This window comes from Dinoponera quadriceps, unplaced genomic scaffold, assembly GCF_001313825.1.
Source record: "Dinoponera quadriceps isolate SergipeBrazil2010 unplaced genomic scaffold, ASM131382v1 scaffold1742, whole genome shotgun sequence".
In the NCBI taxonomy this organism is placed as follows: domain Eukaryota; kingdom Metazoa; phylum Arthropoda; class Insecta; order Hymenoptera; family Formicidae; genus Dinoponera; species Dinoponera quadriceps.
The window spans coordinates 126,810-153,813 of NW_014555803.1; the positions used below are offsets into that span (position 1 = coordinate 126,810).

General features: G+C 42.5%; 1 protein-coding gene across 1 annotated transcript; it reads right to left on the reverse strand.

The window, feature by feature from the left end:
* Positions 1 to 7,769: 7,769 nt before the first annotated feature.
* LOC106745434 (transcription factor HES-1) lies at positions 7,770 to 24,678 on the reverse strand. Its single transcript, XM_014621027.1, has 4 exons — positions 24,651 to 24,678; positions 24,366 to 24,451; positions 24,033 to 24,260; positions 7,770 to 12,727 (listed from the first exon to the last, which is right to left on the reverse strand). Exons 1-4 carry the CDS (start codon positions 24,676 to 24,678, stop codon positions 11,705 to 11,707), a joined length of 1,365 nt encoding a protein of 454 aa, XP_014476513.1. The 3' UTR covers positions 7,770 to 11,704.
* Positions 24,679 to 27,004: the final 2,326 nt, after the last annotated feature.

Genomic DNA, 27,004 nt, shown 5'->3' on the forward strand with positions numbered 1-27,004 from the left:
CGCTCGAGATGCGATTCGAGATCCTGATCGTACGCACGGAGCATTTCGACGGTGCCTTGTCGCTGATCGCGAGTGTCGCGACGAATCGCGCGCCGGTGAGAACTGGAGCTACGCGCTCGCATAAAACCTCGCAATAATGCGCTTTTAATAGCCGGTCAGGCGGTCGGGCGGGGAGGCGACGGCGTATGCTAATGATACGGCTCAATTAGCCGGCCGTACAAAGTCGAGTCGGGGAAGGGGAAAAAGGAAACATTGCGCAATCTGTGCAACCGGGCTCGCGGCCGGATGTGATCTAAAAGCTCCTGATTTAAAGACTACCCTCCGTCGGCGCGCACTTTCTGCTTCTTCTGCCCGTTTTTTACCTCCGCCCTTAATAAATTGCGTTTCTCGTTCCACCTTTACGCTCGGTTAGTAATAAACCGATGTCCCCTCTCTCTCTCTCTCCTTCTCCAGCGCCTCTACCTCGCGCGCCTCTCACCGGACTGTGCATCTGTAAAATTACAACCCGGAGACTTTAGCCTCGAGGTGTAATAAAATTCACTCACTCATCTCGTCCATTCACTCCTGCGCCCACTCGTACGGGTCCTTCTTCCTTTTGCAGGCTGCACGAATATTCGCGCGCGTTTCTTCGCAGCTGCGTAGAATCCTCCGAGGAGCGACGCTTGGTTTATCTTCTCGCGAGAAAATATGCTTGAGAACAGGTAAGTTTCCGGGATTCTTTCCCGGAAACGATCGAAGCCGAGTGCGCGTCGGTGCCCGTGGTTCTCTCATTCACTCTTTTACTCTCTTCTGGTCTCTCTTCCTCCCCCCCCCCCCCCCCCNNNNCCCCCCCCCCCCCCCCTCTCTTTTTCTTTCTCTCTCGCCGCACGCAGAATAATCGCGACGGTGTCGCGTCGCATCGGTTGATCTCTCGTCCATAATTGCCGTGATTGTTGCACGATCACGTAACCTGATCTACGCGGCGGGACCGACCCATTATATACGTGCATGTACGTGTGTGTGAGCGCGCGCGTTACGCGCACGTGCGCCAGGTTTTATTTGCCGAACGACAAAAAATTGATTGTGTCGCCGTTACGCGTCGAGTTCACGCGCGCATTGCGGCGTAGAATTGTGCGATAACGCTCCGATTGTAAGCTCGTCGGCTGATAATCGCTTTTTTCCTACTTACGTAACGCGCTCTCTCTCTCTCTCTCTCTCTCTCTCTGTCTCGATCGATCGATCGATTCTCGCGTTTTCCCCGCGACGATGGGGAAAATTTTCCATAAACGTCGGTCCGTCCACATTGTGGAGTGGCGGAAATAAATCGCGGAGAGACAGTCCGCGAGTGCGAATTTCTCGAACGTGTGCGTCTTCAAATACGCATCAGCTACACTGGGAAAAATTCCGCTGAAATTAACGCTAGTCTACAAAAATCGACGTTTCTTTCGCAATAACGAGATCGGACGATTTTGATTAATCTTTGCCTGCTGATACGCAAATCCGGTTTCAAAATTTGGCTATCACGTGACGATTTTGAGGAAAGTGGCGTCGGGGAACGACGAAACGGCGATTTTGAGGGTTTTCATGGTGTTGCAAACGAATTATTTCTCAAAATTTCGTTAATGCTACGTGAAACTATAAACTTTTAGCTTTAAAATATATTTTATTCCGTTTCGGAACGATCTTTCGCATCCTGGATATAGTTGAAAGGAAAAATACTAACGCATATCATTAATGTGACTGTTCGTTACGATGTCTCTTCTCGAATGAGTGTGAATAGTCATTTCAGACGTATTTCCGACTGCCGAACATGAATCCGTTAATAGAATTATAACATTAATAAATTACAATCGTTTTTGTCCTGCTTGATACAATTTTTTTTAATTGTCATATGATAGTTAAATTCCATTATTCTATGATATTATTCTACACGGCGCTTCGAAGCATTTACAACGTGAAGTGGATCCTATCTTGAAACACGCAAGAAAAGTTGGAGTTAAGTTGTTCTGTAAACCGATATACTTGAGTCGATGTTTCGACCGACATACCTGAACTTTATCGTAAAATATCATTTCATAGATTACAGTTGAAACTATCGGTGGGTGATTTTCTCCTATTTTTATTGATTGTTTAAATCGATCGAAAAGAAAAGACCAGAGAATCCTTTTCCATGTAATAAGGAGCAATGTGTAACGTAAAATTTCTAAACTTTTAAAATATACATGAGATTAAAGATAAAATATTAGAATAATAATATAAATATAATGTATAAAAATACAATTATAGTACTTTTATTTTATTTTTCTATAATTTCCTACAGATATCATAGGTTTAAAAAAAATTATTTCCAAGGAAGTATGTAATAATTTTTACAAGACTGTCATATATTTCAGTGACCTAGTGTTGTTAATTTATATTCACGCGCACAAATTTTAATTTCACACCTTTGAAAAAGCTTTAGAGCCCGAAATCCAAGTGGTTGATTTTTGCCGCTTCTCCTCCACATGTTACCAGCGGGAAAAAGTAGCATTTCGTCAGCGTAACGTTAGAAGAAAAATGGGATTTCCCCGAATAACGGAAATCCGCGGGCCTACGTTCACCGCGAAACGTTTCGTCAACGTTACGAGAAGCGTAACGTCTCTCCGTGCGTGTGACATTAATTTTACACTTTATTATGTCGGACGTCGCCGGGAGAATGAGAGATAAACCGGTCTCCGGTAGGCAAAGTCGCGGAAATGGCTCGTTCGCCGGCGGGCCTTACCGGCCGTTTACGGTTATACGTGTATCCGCGGCGCGTGCAGGCGGACCGGGTAGGAGAGGTGTGCGAACGGTCATTTCTCGGGCGCAAACAGGTCGACTTAACGATCGGTAATCGGTTTCTCTCGCAGCGCGAGCACGCCGCTCTCGGCGCGGTCGTTAAGACTCGCGCATCGGGACAGCCCGGCAAAAAGTTTAATGGCCGGGAAAAAATTGCATTAACGATCCCCCGGCCGGCCGTCGTCTCGTTACCGCCGTCGCCTTTTTCCGTCGCGAAAGGAGCTCGCCGAAGGTCGACCGCGCGACGCGACACGGAGAAGCGGCCCTGGGAAGAAGGAAGGAAAACGGGAAAATGACGATCGGAGTCCGCTCGATACTACGGATTTATCGCGTCGAGTCCCAAAAGTTCGGCTTTCCGCGTTAATCTCGTGCGAATTCCGTCGAACTTGAGAGATCGATCCTCTCGAGCTATCGTCCTACCTTGACGCTGGTAACTTGCTACCGTTTTTCCTTCACGTCGAGGCTCGAAGAGGGATTTGTTGAGAGAGCCGGCGGAATGTCCCCGAGCACTTTTCGAAAATGGATGTTCCAGATTATTTAACACTCGATAATCTCAATATTCCATCTTCCGTTCGACTTTGATTCTTGATATCAACGGCATTAAAAATGCGATAAATTTAACGTAAATATCGGAATATCGAAATCAATGCGAGTTAATTATGTAACTTGCTTAACTGCAGATAGAATATGTGCGATAAGCAAATATTAAATAACTGATGTGGATAAATAATGGGATCGACAGAGAGAGGTATATGCTATAAATAAAACGAACCTTTCTGTTTTCATAATCTGTTTGCTATTATTTTGTTATTGGGCTTGAAAATTTCGATGGGATTTGGATATTCGAAAGAGGTGAGCAGCGAGGAGTCTATTACATAAATACCAACAAGTGAATTTGAATTTGATATAATAACAAGTATGAAGAAAAATAAAAAAAGGAACATTATGAGAAGGAGGTACAACATCATTTGCGAGATGTAGGCCAATATTCGTCGTTGCAAATTATTGATAGTTTCGGCGATGCTATCGGAACAAAAAAAGAAGTGAAACAGTGACTGCTTCTTGATAGATAAAATAATAAAAAGTGATTTCTCAGACACAAAAATAGCGGAAAGTATTTTTTCTCAAATTCTGAGTAATTAAGGCTGGTTAAGCACGAAGTAACACTTCTATCTTACCAGGTTTGTCTTTAGATAACATATAACGAATTCTTTTTATAGAACGCTTGAAAGTTTATAACAGGGAAAGGCATGAACGACACCGATATGATTTCAGAGCAGTTTTATTAACCCTTTAAGGTCTATACGTCGATCCTGTTGGAGCGAAATGTTTTAATTTATAAGATTGTCTTAAAGGTTGTTCCTGATGAAAATTTTTTTGGTCCGAATAAAATTGGTAGTCAAGAAGTACAATTCTTTGAATGTACATAATTACGCACGTTATGTACATTGAGGTATAAAAACGGGAAAGTATTAAAATTATTTTATTTAAAAAATACTTATTCTCCGTTCATTTATGACGTAGTCGTTGAAGAATATCGGACAAAATTCTCATAAATAGAATATACTTGCGTTTTTTCACAAATAACTTTATGCAAATCCGAATATCGACAATTTTACTTTATATACGATAGCATATATTGGTCTTCGGCTGGAAAGACATTATTTCACGGATTAGGATAGAAAATATAACTTCATTTAAGATGGATTAATAACGTTATATCGATGAAATTATCATTTTACCAACAAACGAAATTTGTGGAAGTTAATATACATTATTATAGGCCTTAAAGAGAAACGGTTAAGAGAAATGGTAAAAATATATATAGAACATCTACATTTAAAAAATTTAACTGCAGCTCAGGGAAAAAGTGACTGTAGTGATCCATTTTGGACGATAGTGAATTTTTTAGTGACTTGTCAAAAAATATAACGAAAGGTGATGAATGGTACCTACGGTCTTCGATCGAAAGCATAATTTATTCATCGTTTTCGTGGATCATTATCCGACTGTTAAGATTAATATTTCTCGTTAGATGAACCAAGTACGGTTAATGAATAATTAGGGGAAAATTCATCAAGTTATGATGATTTATCGAATCACGACGGATCATAGATCTTAGCCTTCGAGTGGATTCTAAATTTTAGCTCAAATATATCTTCATGTTCGGTGAGTTCGTGAAATGTTCAATAAAATCGGAAACATCCAGTGTGATAAATAATTTGACGCACCTGAAAACATGCGATGATATTGCCCGCATCCTTCATCCGTTTCATCACCCAACATCCTGATCCTGGCTATTTCGCGATCTCACTAACACTGGCGCACGCTCACGACAAATACGGTTCAACCAGGGAAAGAAGTGTGTTAATTAATGCGATGCCGACGACAACCAAATTAAATATCTTAACGGAACGAAATATTTCAATCAGCCGACAATAATTGTAAACAACGCGCCGTGCGCGCCACGTCGCGATATGTGCGTCGTTCGTCGGCCCAAGACTCGGCGATAACTCGATCACGGAAAAGTACGCGACGCTTGACGGTACCGAAACAATCAGCGAGCAGTGAAAAGTGTTTTCCACCGACCGTTGTCGCAATGCTGAGTATATTCGGTGACCGAGAAATCGCGAGAATCAATCTCGGAATATTTCAAACCTTCGAGGTGGTTAACCCTTTCGGTACGGAGGAGCTGGCCGCGGTTATACATTCGTGGTACGAGGAAGTTTTCCATAAAAGTGGTTGCACTGTACGGCAGCGCAAGCCCAGTACCTAGCGTAGTACCCAGAGAACGTTTCCGCCAATAGGCGACGGTAGTACCCAGAGAACGTTTCATGGCCGCCGCCAATGGGCGGCAGTAGTACCGAAAGGGTTAAATTACACAGGACGGCGGAAACAATATTTTTTTTCAACTAGCTCTGATCACAGGAAATAATTTTCATAAATTTTCAGTCACAAGAAACAACGTTGCTGGCCGAATTGCTTCACCACGTCGGGTTTTCAAGTTATTTTGAATTTTAACAACGATTTCGTCAGCTATTTACTAGAGTATTTATCAGCTAAACATTTCTTGCTATTTAAATGTCAAAATTTGTGATTTATTTCAAAATGGTTTTAAAAAGCCCTTTCTTCGTATTGAAATTTAATAGAACTCCTAATTTATTACGAAATGTTTGTTTTATCAGCCATTTTAGAAGTGTACTTTTTCATACATTTCTTAATAAAATTTTAAGATCGTATTACGAAGAGAGAATAGAATCCATACAACATTGAAATCCGACTATTTATTCTTACTAATCCTGCCAAACATGAATGATTGCCAACATGAGTGCCTTCTTTTCACACTGAACAAATATTTTTGTTATTTAAAGGGCGATTTTTATTCTTTGATAATAAGAAAGCAATGTGTAAATCAAATATTCACCCAGTTTTATTATTTTATTAACGGTTAATAATTTATTATATTTTTTTCCTATGAATCGCTAATTTCTCATCTTTAAATTCAAAATAATTTCAAAACCTGACGTGATGGAGCTAACGATAATTTGGCTAGAGGCATTGTACCGAAAATCTCTATAAGAAATATCTATTCTGATTCGAGTTATATGAGAAAAATTTGCTTGTCGACCTATGTTATCAAGTTATCAGGACAGTTGCACGCGCAATACGTATCTGAAGTGTGATTCGTGCGATTTTGGAAAAATCGCTTCAATTGTGCGTCTGTCAATGCGCGATTATTAGTTGACGCTGCGTTTCCGACCGAATCGTACTTTTTCGGACCGTCGAACGACTGGGAACTAACTCCGAGACGGAATATAGGACGCAGGATAGTAGAAGCAATGGACGACGATGCTCACTACTCTTATTTTTTCACTTCAAATTTTATCGAAATTTATGACGCCAATAAAAGGGAATGACGAAGAGTTTGTGAAAGAAAGAAGTGTGTTATTCTATTTACTCGCTTACTCATTAATCTTTATTAGATTATTTAATATTCGTTTATTGCATTCACTTTGCCTGCAGTGAAGTTACGTAATCAATATATACAGGATGAGTCAGTTAAAGTGTTACTAATTTTATATCTCAGAAACAAAGCAGATTTTGGAGAAAAATATTTCATATATATATATATATATATATATATATATATGAAATATTTTTCTCCNGAAAAAATTTACAGGTAAAGTCTATTGAGATAATCATAAGTAAATATTAAATAATTCTCAAAAAAGTCCTTTAAGTCTTAAAAGTTTAAAATGTTAAAGCAAGTAAACATTCCTAGCATTATATAAAGAGCAACATAGTGCTATAACTTGAGAGATTCTCTATTGATGCTTCAAGTTCAGTGGAATATTGAAAAGATAATGCAGAAACAAAATTTTCATTCCAGATTACTAATAACAATTGTTTGAATACTCACTTGTCCGGCGGCCTTTCGATCTACACATGTATCCGGCTTCCGACATAAACATTCGCTCGAATTATCTCATGGTCGAATCCTCGAAGAAGAAAAACAAGAGCGATATTTCGCTTATGTTTCCGTCTCGGTGTACGAAGTTTTTGGTGTTCGAACGAAAATTTTCCGATCAGCTCTCGGAATGCGGAAGTCGCATACCGAGAAATCAGATTCGAATCTTATTCAACCCCGGATTGCTCCGTTAGAGGAAGAATTTCATCATTCTAACCGACCTTGGATTCTCTGCAATAACTCGACGATCGTTAGGACGATCGCAAAAGGTAACAAGTAAAATAATCTCAGAAAATTCCCGTTATTAGTATTTTCTAACAACACTCTCGCGTAAAAATATCGCACAGCGCGATGCATCTCTCTGCTTACGCAGCGGTGAGGCAAGACGGGAATCGAAATAAAAGGCGGAGAATTGGAAGGGAAAAAAGAATCCAACGATCGAGTCATGATGGTAGGAGAATCTCGTGTGTCGAGAGGCGAGATAAATAAGACGATGCGGTGTGTGTACAGTTCAATATATATGACTATATTGACTGCGCGTCTAAGTACATTGAATAAGGAATTCGAATTCCAGGATATTTAGCAATTACAGACGTAAATTAGGTGGTGAGATGGTGACTCCTCGCTACGCTGGTGTGCGATTATATTAATAATCGCACGCACGACACGCTCGCTACGCACACACTCTCGTTGCTCTCTTTCTCTCTCTTTCACACACACACACTCTCTCTCTCTCTCTCTCTCTCTCTGTCTCGCCGTATACACCTAGATAACATCAAAATAAATCTATATCTCGTAAATAGCAATAGTTTCGATCGGGGTGTGTGTGTGTGTGGTGGTGGTGGTGGGGGGCTATGTACACGAATGGCGGACTAAAACGCACGCATTCACGCTCTCTTTTTGACACACTCTCTCGCGTTCTCTCCCTCTTCCTCCATCCCGGTAATCGTAAACTAATCACTCCGTCATTTACATACATACAGTTATCTTGTGGCGCGTTTTTCACGCGCGACTACGTCAGACCGACCTCCGCTGTTCGCGTGATTGCGAAAAAGTCGCGCGACCGACTTCGACCGAGAAGGGCGGCAGCCATCTTATCCTTATCCTTCTCCTCCCCCTCCTCCTCCTTCTTTTCCTCGTTTTCTCGGGGAAAATCGAAAATTGATTAGGCGTATATTTTTTTTTACAATCTTGCTCGCACTCGTTCCCTACTTTGGATTTCACGCCCGCGCGAAACGCGCGTCGTCCAGTCTGTTCTTCATTCTTTATGCTCTCTTTCTCTCTCTCTCTTTCTTTCTTTCTTTCTTCTCCTCCGGAGTAAGAAGAAACTAACTTGGGAACAGCTGTAGGCTGACGATCATCGGTCGAAACAATGGAATATACTGAGACATCTGCACGGGGAAGAAAGGTCGGTTGAATCAATGTGTAAGGATGAGCAAAACCGGATTGCGCGTTTTGGATGAAGGAAACAGAATTTCCGTTCCTGAAAGTCAAATTTAGTTGTAAACTGGAAACTTGCGTTTCCTCCGACGCAAACGCATCGTTTCTTTTTTCTTCTACCGTGCGGGTCACATTCGCCACTAAAACTGCCTATCGAACGAAATCATTTCTCAAGAAGAAAAGAAAAAAAGAGGACCGACTCCGTTCAACAAAGCGCGCTAATGCTAATGTATCCACAAGAGATTAATATTTTCACTGCACTTCGCTTTCGAAAACAGATTATCGAGAGGTGCAAACGTACCTCTCTCTCTCTCTCTCTCTCTCTCTCTCTCTCGGAGTGAAAGCGAAAGGAAAACTATGCGTCATATTTAAAGATTAGACACCACGAAGGGTTTTAAATATTCCGCGCCACGCCGCATTTTTTCATCGTTACACTCGCGCTATCGCGAAATTATCGCCACGACGACGACGCGCGCTAACGCTCGACGCAAGAAAAAGATATAAAAAAAAAAAAAAATCTCGCCACAAGACAAAACGAACGCATTGAATTGTTAACGCGCGGCGCTTTCGCGAAAATTTGCACATCCAATTTTGGGCACGCTGATGCGAATTAAAGCCTTCGTTAGCGGCGCTGTCGCAAGAAACGGCACGCGCGCCGGCGTTATTAGGCGGGAATGTGCATACGCCTTTTCCGTGTACTCGTTTCCGCGCGAGGAAGAAGGGAAAAAAGAGAAAAAAAACAAGTCGCTCGTGGTTAGGTTTCCCGATCTCGCAAGCGCGAATCGAATTGGAAATTCAGAATCGGCCGGATAATGTACAGAGCGAGATACTCTCCCGATGTCCGTAAAATTCGTCGACCTTGCAGCCCCGTGAAAGGATAATTTCAATTCCCACCAATTAGCATTCCCCCACTCTCTCTCTCTCTCTCTCTCTTTCTCTCTCGGTATCACCCGCAACCGTGTTTAATTTCCTGTGCTTATGAAAATTCGCCGATTGTGCGCAATTTCATTTCGGCGATTGTATTATCGCAGAAGAGGGGGGATCATGTCATCGTGGCCGATTCCCGTAAATAACGCTCGTGAATATCGCGATATAATTACCTCACCTATATCCCCCTTCGAGAATTTTATTGCGCTAATTGAAGAACTTTTCGGACGTGCGCGATTCCGTCGACACGTTTTTCTCGCGAATTGGCCGAGAGTGATCGAGAGGAAGAAAGGAATGGGGGAGGGAGGGAGGGAGAGAGAGAGAGAGAAAGACGAATGCGAGCACGCATGCGCGTTTGAATATAGAATACACACGGGGAAAAATGATTGGTCGAATTAATGTGACGATGGGGACGAAATAACGTCAAACGTCCCGACTGGAGAAAACAATATACACTGGACGAACGAACGGCGAATGTATAATATGAATGTGTGCATTCGCGCGTTTCAAGCGCACGAACTTGCTCGGATGGACCACCTTGTGAGAGCAAATCGGTCCTCGAAACGTTCCGTTCGTTACGGCGCGTCAGTCAGTCACGAAGAGTCGCAACATTCCTTTTTGTAAGATTCGGAACGCGTCCTGTATTCAATAAGAGAATCTGTTCCCCGTTATTATCGGGAGATACATTTTCCCGTTGAATAAGAGTTACGAAGCTCTTCGGAGAAGGAGAGTGTTGCAACCTTTTCGTGACTGACCATACACATTTTCCAAATCGTAACAACGAAGGTGTGCATTCGCTGCTCGTTCCTCGTTCGCTCGCTCAGTGTGCACTCAGCTTTATGAATCAGATTCCGTCTCAATTCTTCGTTGATTTAATTTTTGTTGTTCTGGCATACCGAATCTACGAAAGGCCTAAAAACCTATTCGACCTGCCCTTACGTAAGGATCTATAAATATACTCATTCAAATGTTATAGTACAGATGTTATAGTTTTGAGTGCATAAAAGGCAAATTTGAAAAATGTGTCGTAATCATAATTTTTAACCCTCCGTTAGTCGCAATATCTTTTACCTATGAATGATTACAATGCGTCTCGCAAATATACTAATTTTTCCGTTATTTTTCTCGGCTTCCCGAAACAATTTTTCTTTCATTAGCACTTGGCTAACAGACCAAACACTAAAATAAATAAAAAAACAATGAAGAACAAATTCACAGGTGTATCTATCAGATACTGCGACTAACGGAAAATTAAAATAGATAATTTTAATTAATTGATTAATTAATTAATTTCCTCACCGATTTAAAATTAAGTTAAAATAATTTATTTTAATTTAAAATTGTCATAATCATAACTTTTTAAACACATGATTTTTACTAATTAATCTCTTTTATTGCTTTTATAGAAGAAAACATAACATATTTTGCACGCTTTAAGAAAAGAATTCTATATTCATATTGCAACAATTCAAGATTCCACAAGTACGGTATCTTAAAATTTGCGCCCGGGTCAATTTGACCCATGAATGCCAAAGTAGGGTTTAAGAACTAGAAATTCCGCTGCCTCCCTTGGCTTCGTTCACGTCAGTTCGACCAATTCTTTCCCCTCCGTACGGAAACAGGTGCGATTATTCGTCCTCGTCTCTGCGATCGCGCGCAAACAGTTCCAATTCCAAACTAAGAAGGAAAAAACGGCGTCTCCCGCATTGAAAAAAAACGATACCCCAGTGGGATTTAAGGTCGCCTCAGACGCGTGGACGCGTACGTTGTCCGAAATTAGACAACAAGACATTATCGTACATCTACCATTTCTACGACAAAGAAATCCTGTACATGCATAAAAGATTTCGCAGAATAACGAGAATTTCCGCGGAGCTCACCACGGAACTGAAACGTCCGCGCTTTACCTCGGGTACGCAAGAAGTATGTGTGTACACGTGATCCTGCTCTCGGCGAAACGCGAAGACTGGTTCTCCCTTCCTCACGGTCGCGGCTCCCGGTTTCGCGCGCGCCCCACGAGAGATCCTATTTACAAAGACACGCGCGAGAGGAAGGGGTGCGAAACCGCTCGGTTTACCAGGGCCTCCACATGCCCTCCTCGTCCTTGACGGGCTGTTGGCCGACGGGCGACGGGGACGGCATGCCGACGGCGACCTCGCTGCCCGCGTGACTAGACGGCCGGTCTTCGTGAACCACGGCTCCGCCGGCCTCGGTGGTGCTCGGCAGACGAGCCTGCTGCTGCTGCCGCAGATGATGATGGTGGTGCTGCTGATCGGCGGGATGCGACCCGCTTCTCGAGCCGGTCTTCATCTTCTTCGAGGTGGTGGTGAAGTCCAACGGCTGTTCCGGCTGCTCCATCCTCGGGCTCTTGCTCGGCTTCAGCCCGCTGGGCTCTTGGCCCCACTCCTGCGCGAGGTCCTCGTGCGGTCGCTTCGCCAGCTTGTCGGTGGCCTTGAGCAGCGACATGTTGGTCGCCGCCCAGATCGCCGTCGGTGGGTTCGGCCCGATGCTGATGCCGTTCGCCGCGGCCGCCGCCGCCAACTGCACGTAGTGGCTCGGCAACAGGAAGACCACCTGACCGTCCGGCAGCCGGGACGGTATCACCTGCACCACCGACAGCATATTCGGGTTCTGCTGCGACGTGGAAGCCTGGTGGTCGACCGGCAGGCCCGCCGGATGGTGCGGATGGTGTGGGTCCAAGGTCGCCGGGTTCACCTGACTGAAGGCGGAGGTCGGCCGACTGCTGTTGTTGTTCTCGTCGCCGGCGGTGGTGCTGCTGTCCGGCCGGGCGGCCTCCATCTCCGGCATTTCGGACTTGATGAGGCCGGCCGGCGTCAGCGCCGCCGCAGTGCTGCAGTGCGGACCCACCGGCCCGCCGACGTGGTGGTCCAGCGGACCCGGACTCGTCGCGCCCGCCACGCGATCCGTCACGCTGCCCGGACTGCTGCCTAGGCCGCTGTCGGGCCGCGAGCCCAGGTCCAAGTCCAGCTCCGACACGCAGCTGTCCAGGTGGCGGAGCAACCTCTGCTTCACCGCCGGGTCCATCGGCGTCGTGTTGCCCGTGATGATGTCCGGCGCATCGAGGTAGCGGCTCACCTGCAACACCGTCACCCGGCGACACGTGAGACGCTTCAGCTTCGAGCGACCGACAGCCGAACCGGGACGAAAAAGTGAGCCCGGTCACTTTCTCTTTAACTTGTGATTTAGACTTAACCTTGCGATTACCTCAACTATATTTTTCTATTCGTGGTTTATCGTTAAATTGTTCAAGTCACTGTTACAAAACTGTTATCGGTTTAATGATTAATTATGAATAGGAAAGCACAATTTTTCTATCATCGTTAGTTGAAGTCTAAGCCACAAGTTAAGCAGAAAAACCGGCTTTCAGGCGTTAAGACACTGACTAAAAGTGACATTTTTTTCTGTCAAATTCTGAGAGTAACTAAGACCATTTAAGCATAAAAATAACGCTTGTTTTTACCTTCCCAGGTTTTTCTTTAGATAATTTAACATATAGCGAGTTCTTTAGTATTATTTGAAAATTCATGATAAGGAAAGATCATGAGACATTCAAAGGCATGAACGATACAATACAAGCACGCTTTCGAAGCAGTTTTATTAAAAGAGAAGGTAAAAAATATATATAGAACGCCTACTATCTTACAAATTTTACAGCAACTCAGGAAAAAATACTATTATAGTGACGATAGTGAATTTTTTAGTAACTCGTCAAAAGAAATGACAAAAGGTGACTGAGTGACTGGATGACAGCGCTGTGTCTGTGATCGGTAATATGCATTATTCTGGAATTTATTGGAGTGAAGTTCCACTTATAAAGTAGAATGACAATCGAGTCCGTTTATTAAGCCATACAATGATACACCAAAAGCAAATAACAAAAGTATTATAATTTATCGGTATATTATATGCTTTTAATCGCAATGGCCAAAGAAAATAGCGTCTAGGCATGTAATTTAAACAGCTAATCAAAACTAACTTTCTCCATTGCGCTTCTACCTTTGTATCTAGAACTTTATCAATAACCAATATATACACATTTACATTGAAAATATAACTTTTTTCAAATAAGAAAACATACGCTTCCTCGAATTTGTAATTTTTCATGAAAAGGCAATTGTTAATTCTATTTAAACGGAAGAATTCATATCGAGATTTAAGATAAACACATATTGCTAGTCCCACCGAGTACATTTCTTATTTCCAGATATTTTCCTTTCAGTATACGAGCGTCGAAAATTCGCGCCATTGAAAGGGAGGTAACGCGCGAGAGAAGAAGCGCGACTCGTCGTCTTAGGCGTGAAAAACAGAGCCGGCGGTGCGCGCGATACGGAGAGGATTCCCCCCCCCCCCCCCCCNCAAATTTAAATAATTATCGCGAACGTAGCGGCCGCGCGAATGACCGGTTGGATTAACGCCGCGAGTTATTCCCACGGACGGATACCGCGCGGTACGCGCAACGATGAAACGGAAAAATATATATCGCGCGCTGGAAATTCTGTTCTCGGCCGAGAGAGCGGTATCGCGCGCGTCAGTCATTATCGACCGCCAGGCGTAATTGAATATTTCGCGTTTGCTCTTTAATCCGCGGTTCGATCGAGTAACGGCGCGCGCGCTCTCTCTCTCTCTCTCGCGCGCGCCGTGATTATTTGTTACCCGATACTCCCACGGCAGGAGTCCCGGCATGGCCCGTAATTTATTTCGTACGCGTCGGCGATAACAGCCGCCGCGATAAAACGCTCTTTAACGCGCCGCGGCCGACGTTCCTGGCGACGACGACGCCGCTAACTTTTCAGGGCCGATCGTTATCGCGCGAATTGGCCCGGTACGCGCTAATTGACGCGCGCGAGCTTAGAGCAGCCCGCTGATTTCGGTTAGGACGTAATACTTTTCGACGGCAATCGAAGCGGGAGATCGCGGGTAGGAGACTCGGCAGAAAAAAGTGTTGGAATCAAGTAAACGCGTAATTACTTGTTTTTCAGTCTCTTAAATCGATATTTTTATCAATTTAGATATATTGACGCTGCCATCTTGTCTCACCGGGATGAAAAAAAGAGAAATAGTGATTGTTTCTTGACTGAAAGGATGACTAAAAGTGACCTCTCAGATATCAAAGTAGTGACCAAAAGTGATGTTTCTGTCAAATTCTGAGAATGACTAAGAACGTTGAAGCAAAAAAGTAACACTTTCATTTTGCTTTATTTTTGAGTAACTTAGCATATAGCGAATTCTTTTCATAATACAGTATGAAAGTTCATAACAAAAAAGACCAAATACATGAACGGTACAATTATAATTAAAAAAAAAACGATTTTTTTCAATTTTCCGCAGAAAGAAACCGAAAATATTCGTGGGAAAAATTGAAAAAAAGCCAGTTTTTCCCGAGTCTTTAAAACTGTACATAGTGAAAAATGTTGTGTTAAATTTAACATATTTCACGTTTCACATGTCTCCAACGGCCCAATCAATTTTTTGTGTTAATTCAACACAAGATAAATATATTGGAAAGTGACACATATATTATTAAAAATGAACACAATATTAATACGTTAATCAACAATGAAGTATAAAATGTGTCATTTTAACACTTACACATGTTGAATATCGACACAACACAAAACGTTGAGATAACATATAAAACACAATATGTTAAATTAACACACAAGTGTGTTAAAAATTGTACAGAAAATGTCCAATGAGCGAACAGCAATCTGCAGAAGACGATAAAAAGACGGCAAAAATATATAAAAGAACGCCTATACTTTATAAATTTAGCGGCAACTCAAGAAAAAAGTGACTACAACGGTTCATTTTGGACAATAGTAAACTTTTTAATGACTTGCCAAAGACAAGGGACAAAAAGTGATTTCAGTAACTGGATGATAGTGTTGATATATTTTAATAGCTTGTAATAAATACTCAGTTGAACGCAATGATACCCTAAAGTAGTACATCAATTTGTAAATGAATCACTGAATGTTAGTGTAAAATGGTTCCGCAAATTTAAGGGAATATTTATTAAAATTATGCAATACTTCTTTCCCATCGAAGAAACCTAGTGGTTACAAATTTCAATTTTTCCTGCCCTCTGCGTAAATATTTTCCAAAGATAAATTCTAATATTCTCAATAGTATTCACTTAATATTTGTCGCAATTGTTTTAACACGTACAGCTAGACGTCTACTTGTACGAAGGAAATATCATATTGCATAGTCGAATACATCTCTATTTCTAGTAAAAATTTGCCAAGGAACATTGGAATAACCGTTTTATTCGGATCAAATAAATATCGCTTCAACGGCAGCACTTATTCCAGTATATACACGGTTGGCTACCTTCGAGCACGCTTTCCGCCGGCGGCGGGGGAAGAATTTGAAAAGCTGCGCGTGAAATCTCGAATCTTCGCTCGCTTCGAATTATCGAAATGTGCGGCATCATGAGAGACTCATCAGGTTGCTGCATCGTTCGTAAAAGCAAAAAGAGAAGCCGCGAAAGGAAAATCTCACGCGTCGAGGAATATCCGCGCCGAGTTCGCGGCTCCCGGAAGGGAGCCGAATTGCAGAGTGGAAAGGACGGTGGCGACGGCGTCGGTGATTCAGGCGGAAGCGGCGCGATTGATCTCTAATCGCGAAACGTATCGCACGCTATATTTCACACGGCGGCGGCGCGCCGGTATCGAGCGCGCCGTCGCTGGCGAAACTATCGCCGAGCGTGCCGCCGCGCGGCGACGGACAATTATTTCGCCGGCGAGAAACGCCGCCTCCCCCCTCACCCCGTTCGCTCGCTCGCTCGCCGCACCCGACGCGCGCGCGGGAGAGCTTTTATGGGTCGCTGCTTCAAAATAAAGCAACCGAATCCGCACACGCTGGGAAGGTTGCACGCGCGCGCGGCAGGAGAACAGCGACTCGGAGCGGCGGCATCGACATTGAGAGATCGAGAGAGAGAGCGTATCGGGTGGCGGATTCGCGAATGTGGGTTAACCACGTGCGTCAGCAATTAAGAGATACGGGATCCGTATTTTTGACCGCGGCGCGTCTTCCCGAGCGTCGGCAGAGTCGGCGGGCTAATCGTTTTACTCGATTTACCGATCGGCGGGAGGTGATTAATTAATAACAATCGATCTCGCCGCTCGCGTGCGGAAGCTAACTCGAGGCCCCCCTCGCGGCTCGCTCTCGCCGATTAACCGCGCGTTAACCGAGCACTTTTCTCGAAGATATAAATACATTCGCGAGACGAAAAAGTATTGTAACAGTCTCGCTCGGTCAGGGTAGGCAGGGGAAGGGGGTGAGATGACGACTTGCTAATTTTTCTAAGCTAATAACGAATAACCAACTCGTTAGGAGCTTTTATTAATAATATGTAATCTGTATTGCAGTTTGACTTCAACCTGTGCGAACGACAGAATAGGTAATATGAAAAGAAGTGTATTTTCTGTACATATATGTAATTTATGTGATGTCTCCTCATAAAGAATTATATAATTACAGCAAATATCTTCACTTTTTCTATAAAACACTCTTGTATATAATATATATCTATAATATATATATATATAATATGTCTAAAAACATATACAATAAACGTATTATCATTATTAATTTCTCATACTGTAATGTTTCTTTTAATTGAATAAATATAGTGACCATGGGATAAGATGATATTATGTGCGGCCAAGATAACACACATTCGTACATTTTATTTTAAAAATTATGTAAATATAATTGTTTTTCATTCTTATTATAAATAATTTTCTTATTCTTAAAATATTTTTTTTTATTGTGAATAATTGTTATTTTTATCCTTGCCTAGATTTCATTTTTTTTTTAATTGCATTATCAAAGATAATTTTTGTTCATAAATAATATTTATAATTTATTTTACTTGCATTTTATTGTGCTATACAGACATTACAATAAAAAAATAATATAAAAAATTTGTGAAAATTATTTATCATACGTGTATATATGTAAAAAATTGATTTTTAACTTTCGTTATCTTACCTATATATGGAAGCAAAGGATGACGAAATTGACATTCTCAAAAAATTTAAATTAATCAAAGTTCTATTTTATCGATAAATTTTTTCTGTTTATGCCGATAATATTGAGAAAAACAAATTGAAATTTTGCGAAGTAAATGTTTCTTGTAATATTTTTTTCGATATTTATTGGTTACAAAGGAAATTTGTGATGGTGGAATATATATTTTTGTGAAATATACCCAAGTTTTCTTATCAATTGGTTTATTTGCTAGGAATAACATTTTATTTTATTTTCGTATTTAAATAAATACTTATTTCTATGAAATAAATCTTATATTTTACAAATGAATTTTTAAGTCTTTTTTCTCAGTGTAGGCAAGACTTTTAGCTACTCAGAAAAAAATATAATCATTATTTTTACGTTACGGCAGAAATGAAGAAAAATCGACAAGCCTTATAGTCGTCATCTTAATCCGCCCTTCAAATTTTTGCGAACTCTTTACCGTCTGTCGCTTTTCACCTCGGTAGTTCGCGGACACAGCGTATATACGCGTTTCACATTCGCAGAGGCGCCAAGCTCGTGGACCAAGAATGCGCGGTGCTTTCGGGAGAACGAGATCCCGAGGGGGAAGGGGTGGCGAAGGGAGAGGAATGGAACTGCGGCGCGGTGGAACACGTCGCCTCGACCGCCGGTTTTATAAGGCCGTAAAGTTTGCCCCGCGGGAACCCTCGCTCCTTCCTTCCTTCTTCCTTCCTTCCTGCCCTCCCCCCCTTCGTCCGACCATCCTCGCTTCGTATATCACGGCGTGCCGTCGCCGCGCTCGCACGCCGTGATTTCGCCCGACGTCTCGTCGCCCGAAATTTCTGGCACGCTCATCCTTCCCGCCCCACCTCCGAACATCGTGGCGGCGGTTCAGCGTTCGCTTCATCCCCCCCGTTCCCCCCGAGGAAGACGAACGTGACTGTCCAATGATATCTTCCGATTGAATATTAAGTTTGCGTAACCCTTTGCGGTATCAAGTGCCTCCGAAGGATTTTTAGAAGTTCCGTTTACTTCGCGACAGTGTCACGTGTAAACTGCGTATATATCGATATTTCAATATTTAATTAATGCATAGTAACAAGATACACGTATTTACAGTAATGTATTTGTATCGAGTGTCCCGAGTGGAACTGTTGATGCCGTATCGACACTTCTAAGGATTGTTTGCGCCTACACAGATGGCTTTTGGACTACTAGAAATCTACTCCAACGATATTGACGCTTTACTAACTTCTGCCTTGAACCTTCAATTCGACAGATTTAATTTTAATACCGCCTTGACAACCTATTTTGACGCTAAACAGTGAAAACGGAAATTCAAGACGTCGCCGGAATCAAAATGATATTATTACACAGTAAAAAAATTGTTTTTTGTACTATTGTTAAAATCGATCCGTATTAAAAGTTTCGTGTTGAATTCCCGACACAGTCGTGTGTCAATTTAACATATCGTGATTGCATTGTCTACAGATGTTATATAGAATTGAATATTATTTTGTATTGAAGTAACACAATTTATATGTAAGTTTAACACGCGCGAGAGCGCGCGCCTTGTCTCCGTGAAAAGATAATGCGGCAGCTTTGGCAACGAACATCATTAATGGGAAGCCGCTGGACTTGAAAGAACTTGGCGACGTGTGTCGGCTCGGTTCAAAGCTACACGAACCAACTGGAAGATAGCGGCGGCGACCCGCACTAGGTCGTTGGCTCGCCAACCCACGATTATTTACAAGTTTCAGAATTACTTTTCCTCAGTAACATCCGATAACTTTTAATATATTATTTGTGTTACTTCACTTCGCTACTTAACATATTCACCTTATGTTAAATTAACACAAAGATTGAAGTGGGCCGTTTGGGACATGTGAAAAGTGTTAAATTTAAGACATTTTTTACTATGTAGAATTGAAATTGAACTTATGTTACCATAGCTATAATGGCTTCTGGAACCATGTTGTGGAATTTGGGGTCTAACGTGGGGCCGAAATTTCGACTCGGATGTATAATAAACGTATTATTAAAAAGTTGGTTTAGGATCGATTATATATTGAAGCGCGATGTTGAAGTAGACTCGAGATCAAACCGCAAAGAGTTAATGCTTCAAGACGAGAAAATTTGAATAATATAACATTTTTCGGTCTTATCCAGCAATACGAACGATATCAGGTTTCTGAACTCGACCGTGGTCAGCGTCATGTATGCTATATCGTTCCTTAAATAGAAAGTTATACGATTTCTAGTTTTACTAGTAAAATATAAGATTGAAAATCACAAAAGTGTGTAACTCTAGTTATAATGGTAGAATCACGGTGGCTTAGTGATTGAATTAGTGACTCTAATACTGATATTCTAATACTAATTATAATAATTTCAACCTTATATGTACGTGTGTGAAAGGCTGAAAATTACCTAATAATAAAAAGCTTCAATTTGGGAAATGGTGCAACATACATGACGCCAACTCTACATACATACACACACAGTAGATTAAAGTAGTTACCAGACATTTTTTTCAACGAGTTTTGCAACACATCCCGTATCCAATAAGAAAATATATTTCCTGAGAATTACTGACAAACAAATTCTCCTATTGGAAGCGTTGCAAAAGTCATGGAAAAAAAAACGGTAACCTTTAATTCGTCGACTGTGTGTGTACACTATAGTATATATATTTTAGTGTATATACTGAAAGAAAAAAGTGCTATTGCTCAAGTAGTATTTATTTGATTCAAGACCAAGTTACGTCAATACTCCTTGGCACTTATTTATTAATTAGAAATAGAAACATAATTGACACATACAATATGATAATTCTTTCGTATGAGCAGACATTTACCTATATGTGTTAAAACAGTTGCGACGAGTATTAAATTCATAATATTACAGATATCGGGATGTTTGTTTAGAAAATATTTTTACTGGAAAGAAAAATCGAAATTTAAGACCATTAAGTTTCTTCAGTGGAAAATAAGTATCGCACAATTCTAGTAAATACTCTTAAATTTAGGATTTTACATTTACATTCAGTAATTGATTTACAAATTAAGGCATCGCTGCGTTTAAGTAAGTATTTACTGCAAGATATTAAAGTAGCATTTGAATGGACAAAAATGTTGCTCGATTTAAGAGGCTGAAAAACATTATTACATTTACTTGATCTTGAGACTTCTTTCTTCCTATACACGTTCTACATATATTAATTCCGGACGCGGCGAGAAATAATCGAGAACCAACCACGGAACGTCCGTGACGAGCAGTGAAATGCTTCTAATTAAATTCTCGTTGCAAGGGGGAGAAGAAGCTGGGGAACGAGCGAGCTTCGCACAGCCGCATCTTTCGACTTTATCGGCGCGCGTGCCGATAAGACGTCGCACGACAGGTACAGCGCGGCGCGCTGGCTTTGTGCGATGACAAGTGTGCTTTGTCAGGGCGAGCCGACAATCGACTCGACGCCTCGAGTTCCGCACCAATGAAGATATACGACGGAAATGCCTGACGCTGCGCGGCGGTATCGCCTCGCGTATCGCGCCGCCGACGAGGCTGCACGCGCGCTCGTGCTCGGAAAAAAGAAAGAGTTTTGCGTCTCGCAGCAGCGAGACGATAAGCGACGCAGGAATTAAGACCGAAGCAAACAACAGCCGAGGCGCGGCACTCCGTTGTTCAAACTCGCGTCTCCGCGAGAACGCAGACGACGACGCGCGGAGTTCCTCCTCCCTCCCGTGTTGAATTTTGTTTTCACGCGAATAGCCGAGCTGCAATCCGGACGGTCGAATTCTCGAGTTTGCTCGAGAGTCCCAGTTTCGCGGTTCTGCCTGAGAAAAGTTGATTCGCGTGCCGCTCGGTCCCGACAGCTCTCGCCAATCAGAGTCGAAATTTTAGCTCCATGTTAAATCTTGAAGGTAGTCGGTCCGTTTTCTTAGAAATCCTTTGAAATTTTAGCTGCATACTGACGGAAATAGTGTCTAGATGCGTCTGTAAAATTAGAAAACGATCGCGTATTCGAAAAATGGGACATTTGCAACCGAAGTTGACGTGTTACTTGAGGTTAATGTTCTGTTTTTAACTTCTACTTTTAATTTCTTCCAAACCACATTTAGGATTTTAATGAAAAACTACTACGATATGATGAAGGACTAATATAGAGGTATTATAAAAAAACTTCAAGATTCTTGACCCTTTTGTTTTAAAAACATAGCAATTGAAGATTCACAATTTATAATAACGCCAGCGATATATGTACATATATATATATATTTAAATATATATATTTACTTTCTATTATGTATACACTTCTGTTAGCGCTATATATCTTTGTCTTTATAATATAATGTATATGTTTGTCTTAACTTTGCACTCAAAATTTACATTTATTATTTAGATAAAATAACTGTTATTGCGAGTAAGATTAAAATAACTTGTCCATAAAGTTTAACATATAAAATGTTACTAATAATATTCAATGAAATTAATGTCGTCGTTAACCAACACTAAAATATAAAGTGTGTTATCCTAACACTTATACATGTTGAATAACGATTTAACGCAAAATGTTGAAATAACAGACATGTTAAATTACTTAACAAACATGCTAAATTAACAAAACAATTGTGTTAAAAAGAAATCGAGATAATATTTCATTCTTACATAATACATAAATAATATTACGTTACTAAATTGACACAATCGACACAAATATAACATACGAAAACGTCATGAAAATGGTAATATATTAGCTGTACGTATGTCAATTTTACATTGAAATAATGATCAAAAGTTGGTAACACACAAGAAAATTGTTAAATTGACACAAAATTTTTTATTGTGTACACGAAAAATTTTGTATAGTTTCACTAAAAATATATTCATGTTATTCAAAAATAATTTTCATGAATTGAGAGGGAAAATATATTGAATAGAAAGAAAGATGCATTCAAACTAAAAATTGTATCTATTTGAAAGTATTGTTCTTTCTATCCAATATTTTTTCCCTTGAATTCACAAAATTATTTTTAGATGTCAAAAATATAATATTTTTACTGAAGCTATATTTCTTCGTGTAAGAGCAAGTTTTACCTTCATATAAGATATATTGTTACTTATATATAAGAAGCTTATATATAAGAACACGAGTCTTGAATTAATACTAATTCTTTTTTTCCGTGTAGGAATTAAGATAGTAAAATAACTTTAACTTCAATATTAATGATTCATTCCTACGTTCACTCTGACGTTTTTAATTTTCGTTTTCACAATTTTAACATCGAAATAGTTCGTTCAAGGTAACATTAAAATTAAATCTGCAGATACGATTTTATCTGTAGATATAACCGTAAATCCGTAGAATTAAATGTTCAAGAGAGAAGTTAACAAGCATAAGAGTAGATTTTTATAAATCGTTAAATACATATAAGTAGACGCAAAGCTGTTTTTAAAAACGTCGAAGTATTATCAAAATCTCGACTCGATACAGGAACGTATGCAAAATCTCCGAGCGCGCGAAAAACGCGAAAGTCCCAAATCGCAATCTCCACCGCTGCTGCTCGCCCCTCCCCCCCTCTCCCGAGATATATCACCGGATGCACCTGATCGGTTCGTCCGGCAAATTCAGCGTGACGGCACTTACGAGGTGTCTGCTTGCAACGAGTTTTCCCGTTTCGCGGCTGGACATCCCTTAACGAACAAGTTCGGGGAATAAGAGGAGGGAACAGGCAGACAGACACAGACAGACAAACAGAGAGAGATAGAGAGAGAGAGAGAGAGATACGCGGAGTCACGCGAGACTTTCCAACGATAACCCGATACCTCTCGTCGTTCGAGGGGAGAACAACGGCGGCGGGAGGCGGCTGGGGGTAAGAGGGGCAGCATGGTTTCGGTGGGTTCTTCTTCCACTCGGCAAGATCCCCCCCGTTCTCCATCCCCTACCCGTCGTAATACGAACCAGTTCCGCCGAGTTCTCCGATTACATGCTCCCCGGATGCGCTGGAATTCGACTTTTTTCACCGTCCCCCTCGTCATCGCCGCGCAACCCTATGGCGAAACGTCGCAGCAGACGGGTATGTAATGGCAACTGCGGCGCAAAAATGACGTTTTTCCGCGACGGAGTCACCTTACCCCCGATCGTCTTCGTTTCATCCCTCCCCCCCCCCCCNAAGAATGTGGTATATCGATCGAATATCTCCTTCGAGCGAGAATCTTTTCTTCGTCCTTCCTTCCTCCCCCTCCCACCGGGCCCGTCTCGTTCTCAGTTTCTCCGGCGAAACGGGAGAACCGTTTCGCCGCGGCGATCGTTTCTTCCGGACGATCATTAAAAATGTTATAATACGGAGGCGCGTTGCGCAAAATTGAACGTGATCCTTACCTCCCTCGAGCAGTCCTGATATCCGGCTTTGTACCTGGACAGGCCGGGCTGAGCGAGCGACCTTTGCCGCTGGAGGTGCCTGACCGTAAGCTCCAAGATATCAGCTTTCTCGAGCTTGCTATGCTTAGTGTTCTCCAGGCGGGCGCTGTCGAGAATAAGCGCTTTCAGCGCCGCCAGGGATTGGTTGATCCTCGCTCGCCGCCGTTTTTCCATTAGTGGTTTGTTAGCCTACAACAGACGCAAACAAACAACTCCTTTATACACACGTACCAATATCGCAATCCGCCGCGGTATCTCTCCTGTTACTTTCTCCTTTTCGATTAAAACAAATACCGCAGGGTGGGGGGCAAACGTCTCTTTTTTTCCCTCGTTCCGCGTTCTTTCCGCGCGCGACGCTCGTAACGAGAGAACGCTCGCGGCTTAACGACGGATAGGGCGACGTGTTGCCTAGACGCGACACGCTCTCCTACTTCAAGCGAAGTGCTATTTTTCCGCTCGCGCTCGGTGGAAGTGGTGATTTACGAGGAGCCGCCGGCGAGCGCACGAGCGCTGCGACAGCGCTAGAGGGAGCGAACGACGCAGGAGAGAGAGAGAAGAGACGCGGAATGACACACACACCGCGCACCATACATCGAGAGGCTGCCATCTCGGCCCGTCAGCCCGCTTGATCTGGATTGGGTCCAGTTACGATCGTTTATCCACGATGTCATCGGGGATATCGTCGATCTGTATCTCTCCGCTGTCGCTCGATCTCTCGTCCCTTCACGGAATGAGAATAAAAAAAAAAGAGAAGCGAACGGCTCGGAATTAGGAACTATTTGTAAACTGACGGGTGGCGTAGTGGGCTGGGAGGAAAAGGTGACCATAATTCGGAGTTCAATTAGATTGTTAGAAAAATATTTTTTTTAATTACCCGGGTCGATGATCACAAATCCGAGGTCGAATGTACAAAATTTTAAATAGCTGGTTCAGTATGGCGGGCCAAAATGCAAAAATAGTCGTACTTTAATATCGACTTGTTTTTGTGAATTTTGAGGTTGTTCAACACATCCAAAGTTAGAATTATAAAATAAAAAATGGTGGATCCGATACAGTAGACCAAGATATAAAAAGTAGTCGTATTTTAATATCGCTTTGTATTTATTGAAAATGTATGTTATAGCCCTAATTTGAATTTTTCGCTGAAATGTATGAAGACTGAGTATGATTTTCTTAAAATACTTGCAAATGCGCATCTAATGATGCCTTACGATTATCGTCGATTATCGAGTTTCAGCTGAGCTTTCATAGCTTATACAAAACTATATTCCAAGATAATAAAATGCTATTTGACTATCGGCTTATCCCCGTAGTTCTAGTTCTATGATTTTCTTTAAGGTAATTTATATTTTAAAATTTAGAGAAGCTGTGTATTACAATATATTAATCTTCCATACTATTTTTTGAATAGAATTTTGGCCACTTTTTTAAGCTTGCCACCCCCCCCCCCCCCCCCCNATGGGGCACCCTGAGTCGCAGGGTTTTGAGTTCCCGTCGCACCGTGGAGCGAGAATTTGAACTTGTTTGCAGAGATATGAGCGAGCGTTTCTTTTCTTTTTCTCTCCTACTTTTTCTCTCTCTCTATTTTTTTTTCTTTTTTACCCGACGGCTCTTAGCTCGCTGGCGGAGTGCCGACGTCGCTCGCGGCGGCGACGACGACGAGTCGCGTAGACGGTCGGACGGAGACGCGAAGGGGTAATCATAGAGACTCCGGCTGAGATGGTTGCAGAGACGAGCGGGGGATAGAGCCGGATAAAGTGGGGCAGGCCGCGAAGTGGATGACAGAGCCGGCGCGTCGAAGGCAAACGCGCCATACCGGGTGGCTCGAAGGTGCGTCACGTGGCGGCTCGCCGCAAGTAGTTTGCGCGTTCTCGAAAATCATCTCGATAGTTTCTTTAATCGTCTATCGGTGAATTTTCGGGAGAACGCATCAGTCGTTCCTTTTCCGAAAGCCGGAGGGGGAATCGCGACGAAAATCGTGAAGTTTTCCTTCAGGACGGGGAAATCGTGCGGGAGAAAGGGATTTTTCCCCGACTTCGAGAAAACAACGGAAAATCGCTCGCTAACGTATCTGCCGCTCAACTTTTCGGTGCCGCTCTGACCGAGCGCGAACAGCGAAGCAGACAGAAAAAAAGTAGTTAGAAGCCGTAGCGCGTAGTCTCGACGGAGACGGCGGGAGCGACAAGAATGGTCAGCGCTACGCCTGAGGAGCGAGAACGAGACGACGAATAACAATATGATTGCACAAGGCAGAGAGAGACGACCGATATATAGAGAAGAGACGAAAGAAAGAGAGAGAGAAACGAGGACTGACTCGAGCAGAGTAGCGTTCGAGAGAGGAAAAGACAAAGGATCGGTGAGAGCGAGAATGACGCGGATGTTCCAGTGGAAAAAGGACAGCGTGCGAAACAGCGAGCCACGAGGCCGAACTCACAAAGGTACGTCTGAAGAGAGAAGGGAGCAGCAGCACAAATATTACGAGAGAGAGAGAGAGAGAGAGAGGAAAGAGACAGCGGATATCCCCGTGAGAGATGAAGATAGCGTGCGACACGCAGATGCGGCGAGCGAGAGAGAGTCAGAGGGCGAGGAAGAGAAGGCAAGAGCAGATTTCTACATGGGGAACGGCAGATAGAAATAACGAGCGACGAGGACAGATAAAGTCGAAGCTAAAAAGCGAACGAGAGAGAGAGAGAGAGAGAGAGGAGGGAGACGCAGAAAATACGGGTGGAGCGATAGAAATGGAAATAGGTGGACGGAAAGCGAGCGAGTCGGACGACAAAGTCGGATCCGACGAGAAGAGAGCGCACGGCGGAGATAGAAGCGCGGTCGGCGAGAAGGATAACGAGCGGCGAGGAGGACGGATAGAAGCGGGTCCAACGAGTGAACGGGGTGTACCACGAGAGCGACGGAGATAAGGCGGGGGGGGGGGGGGG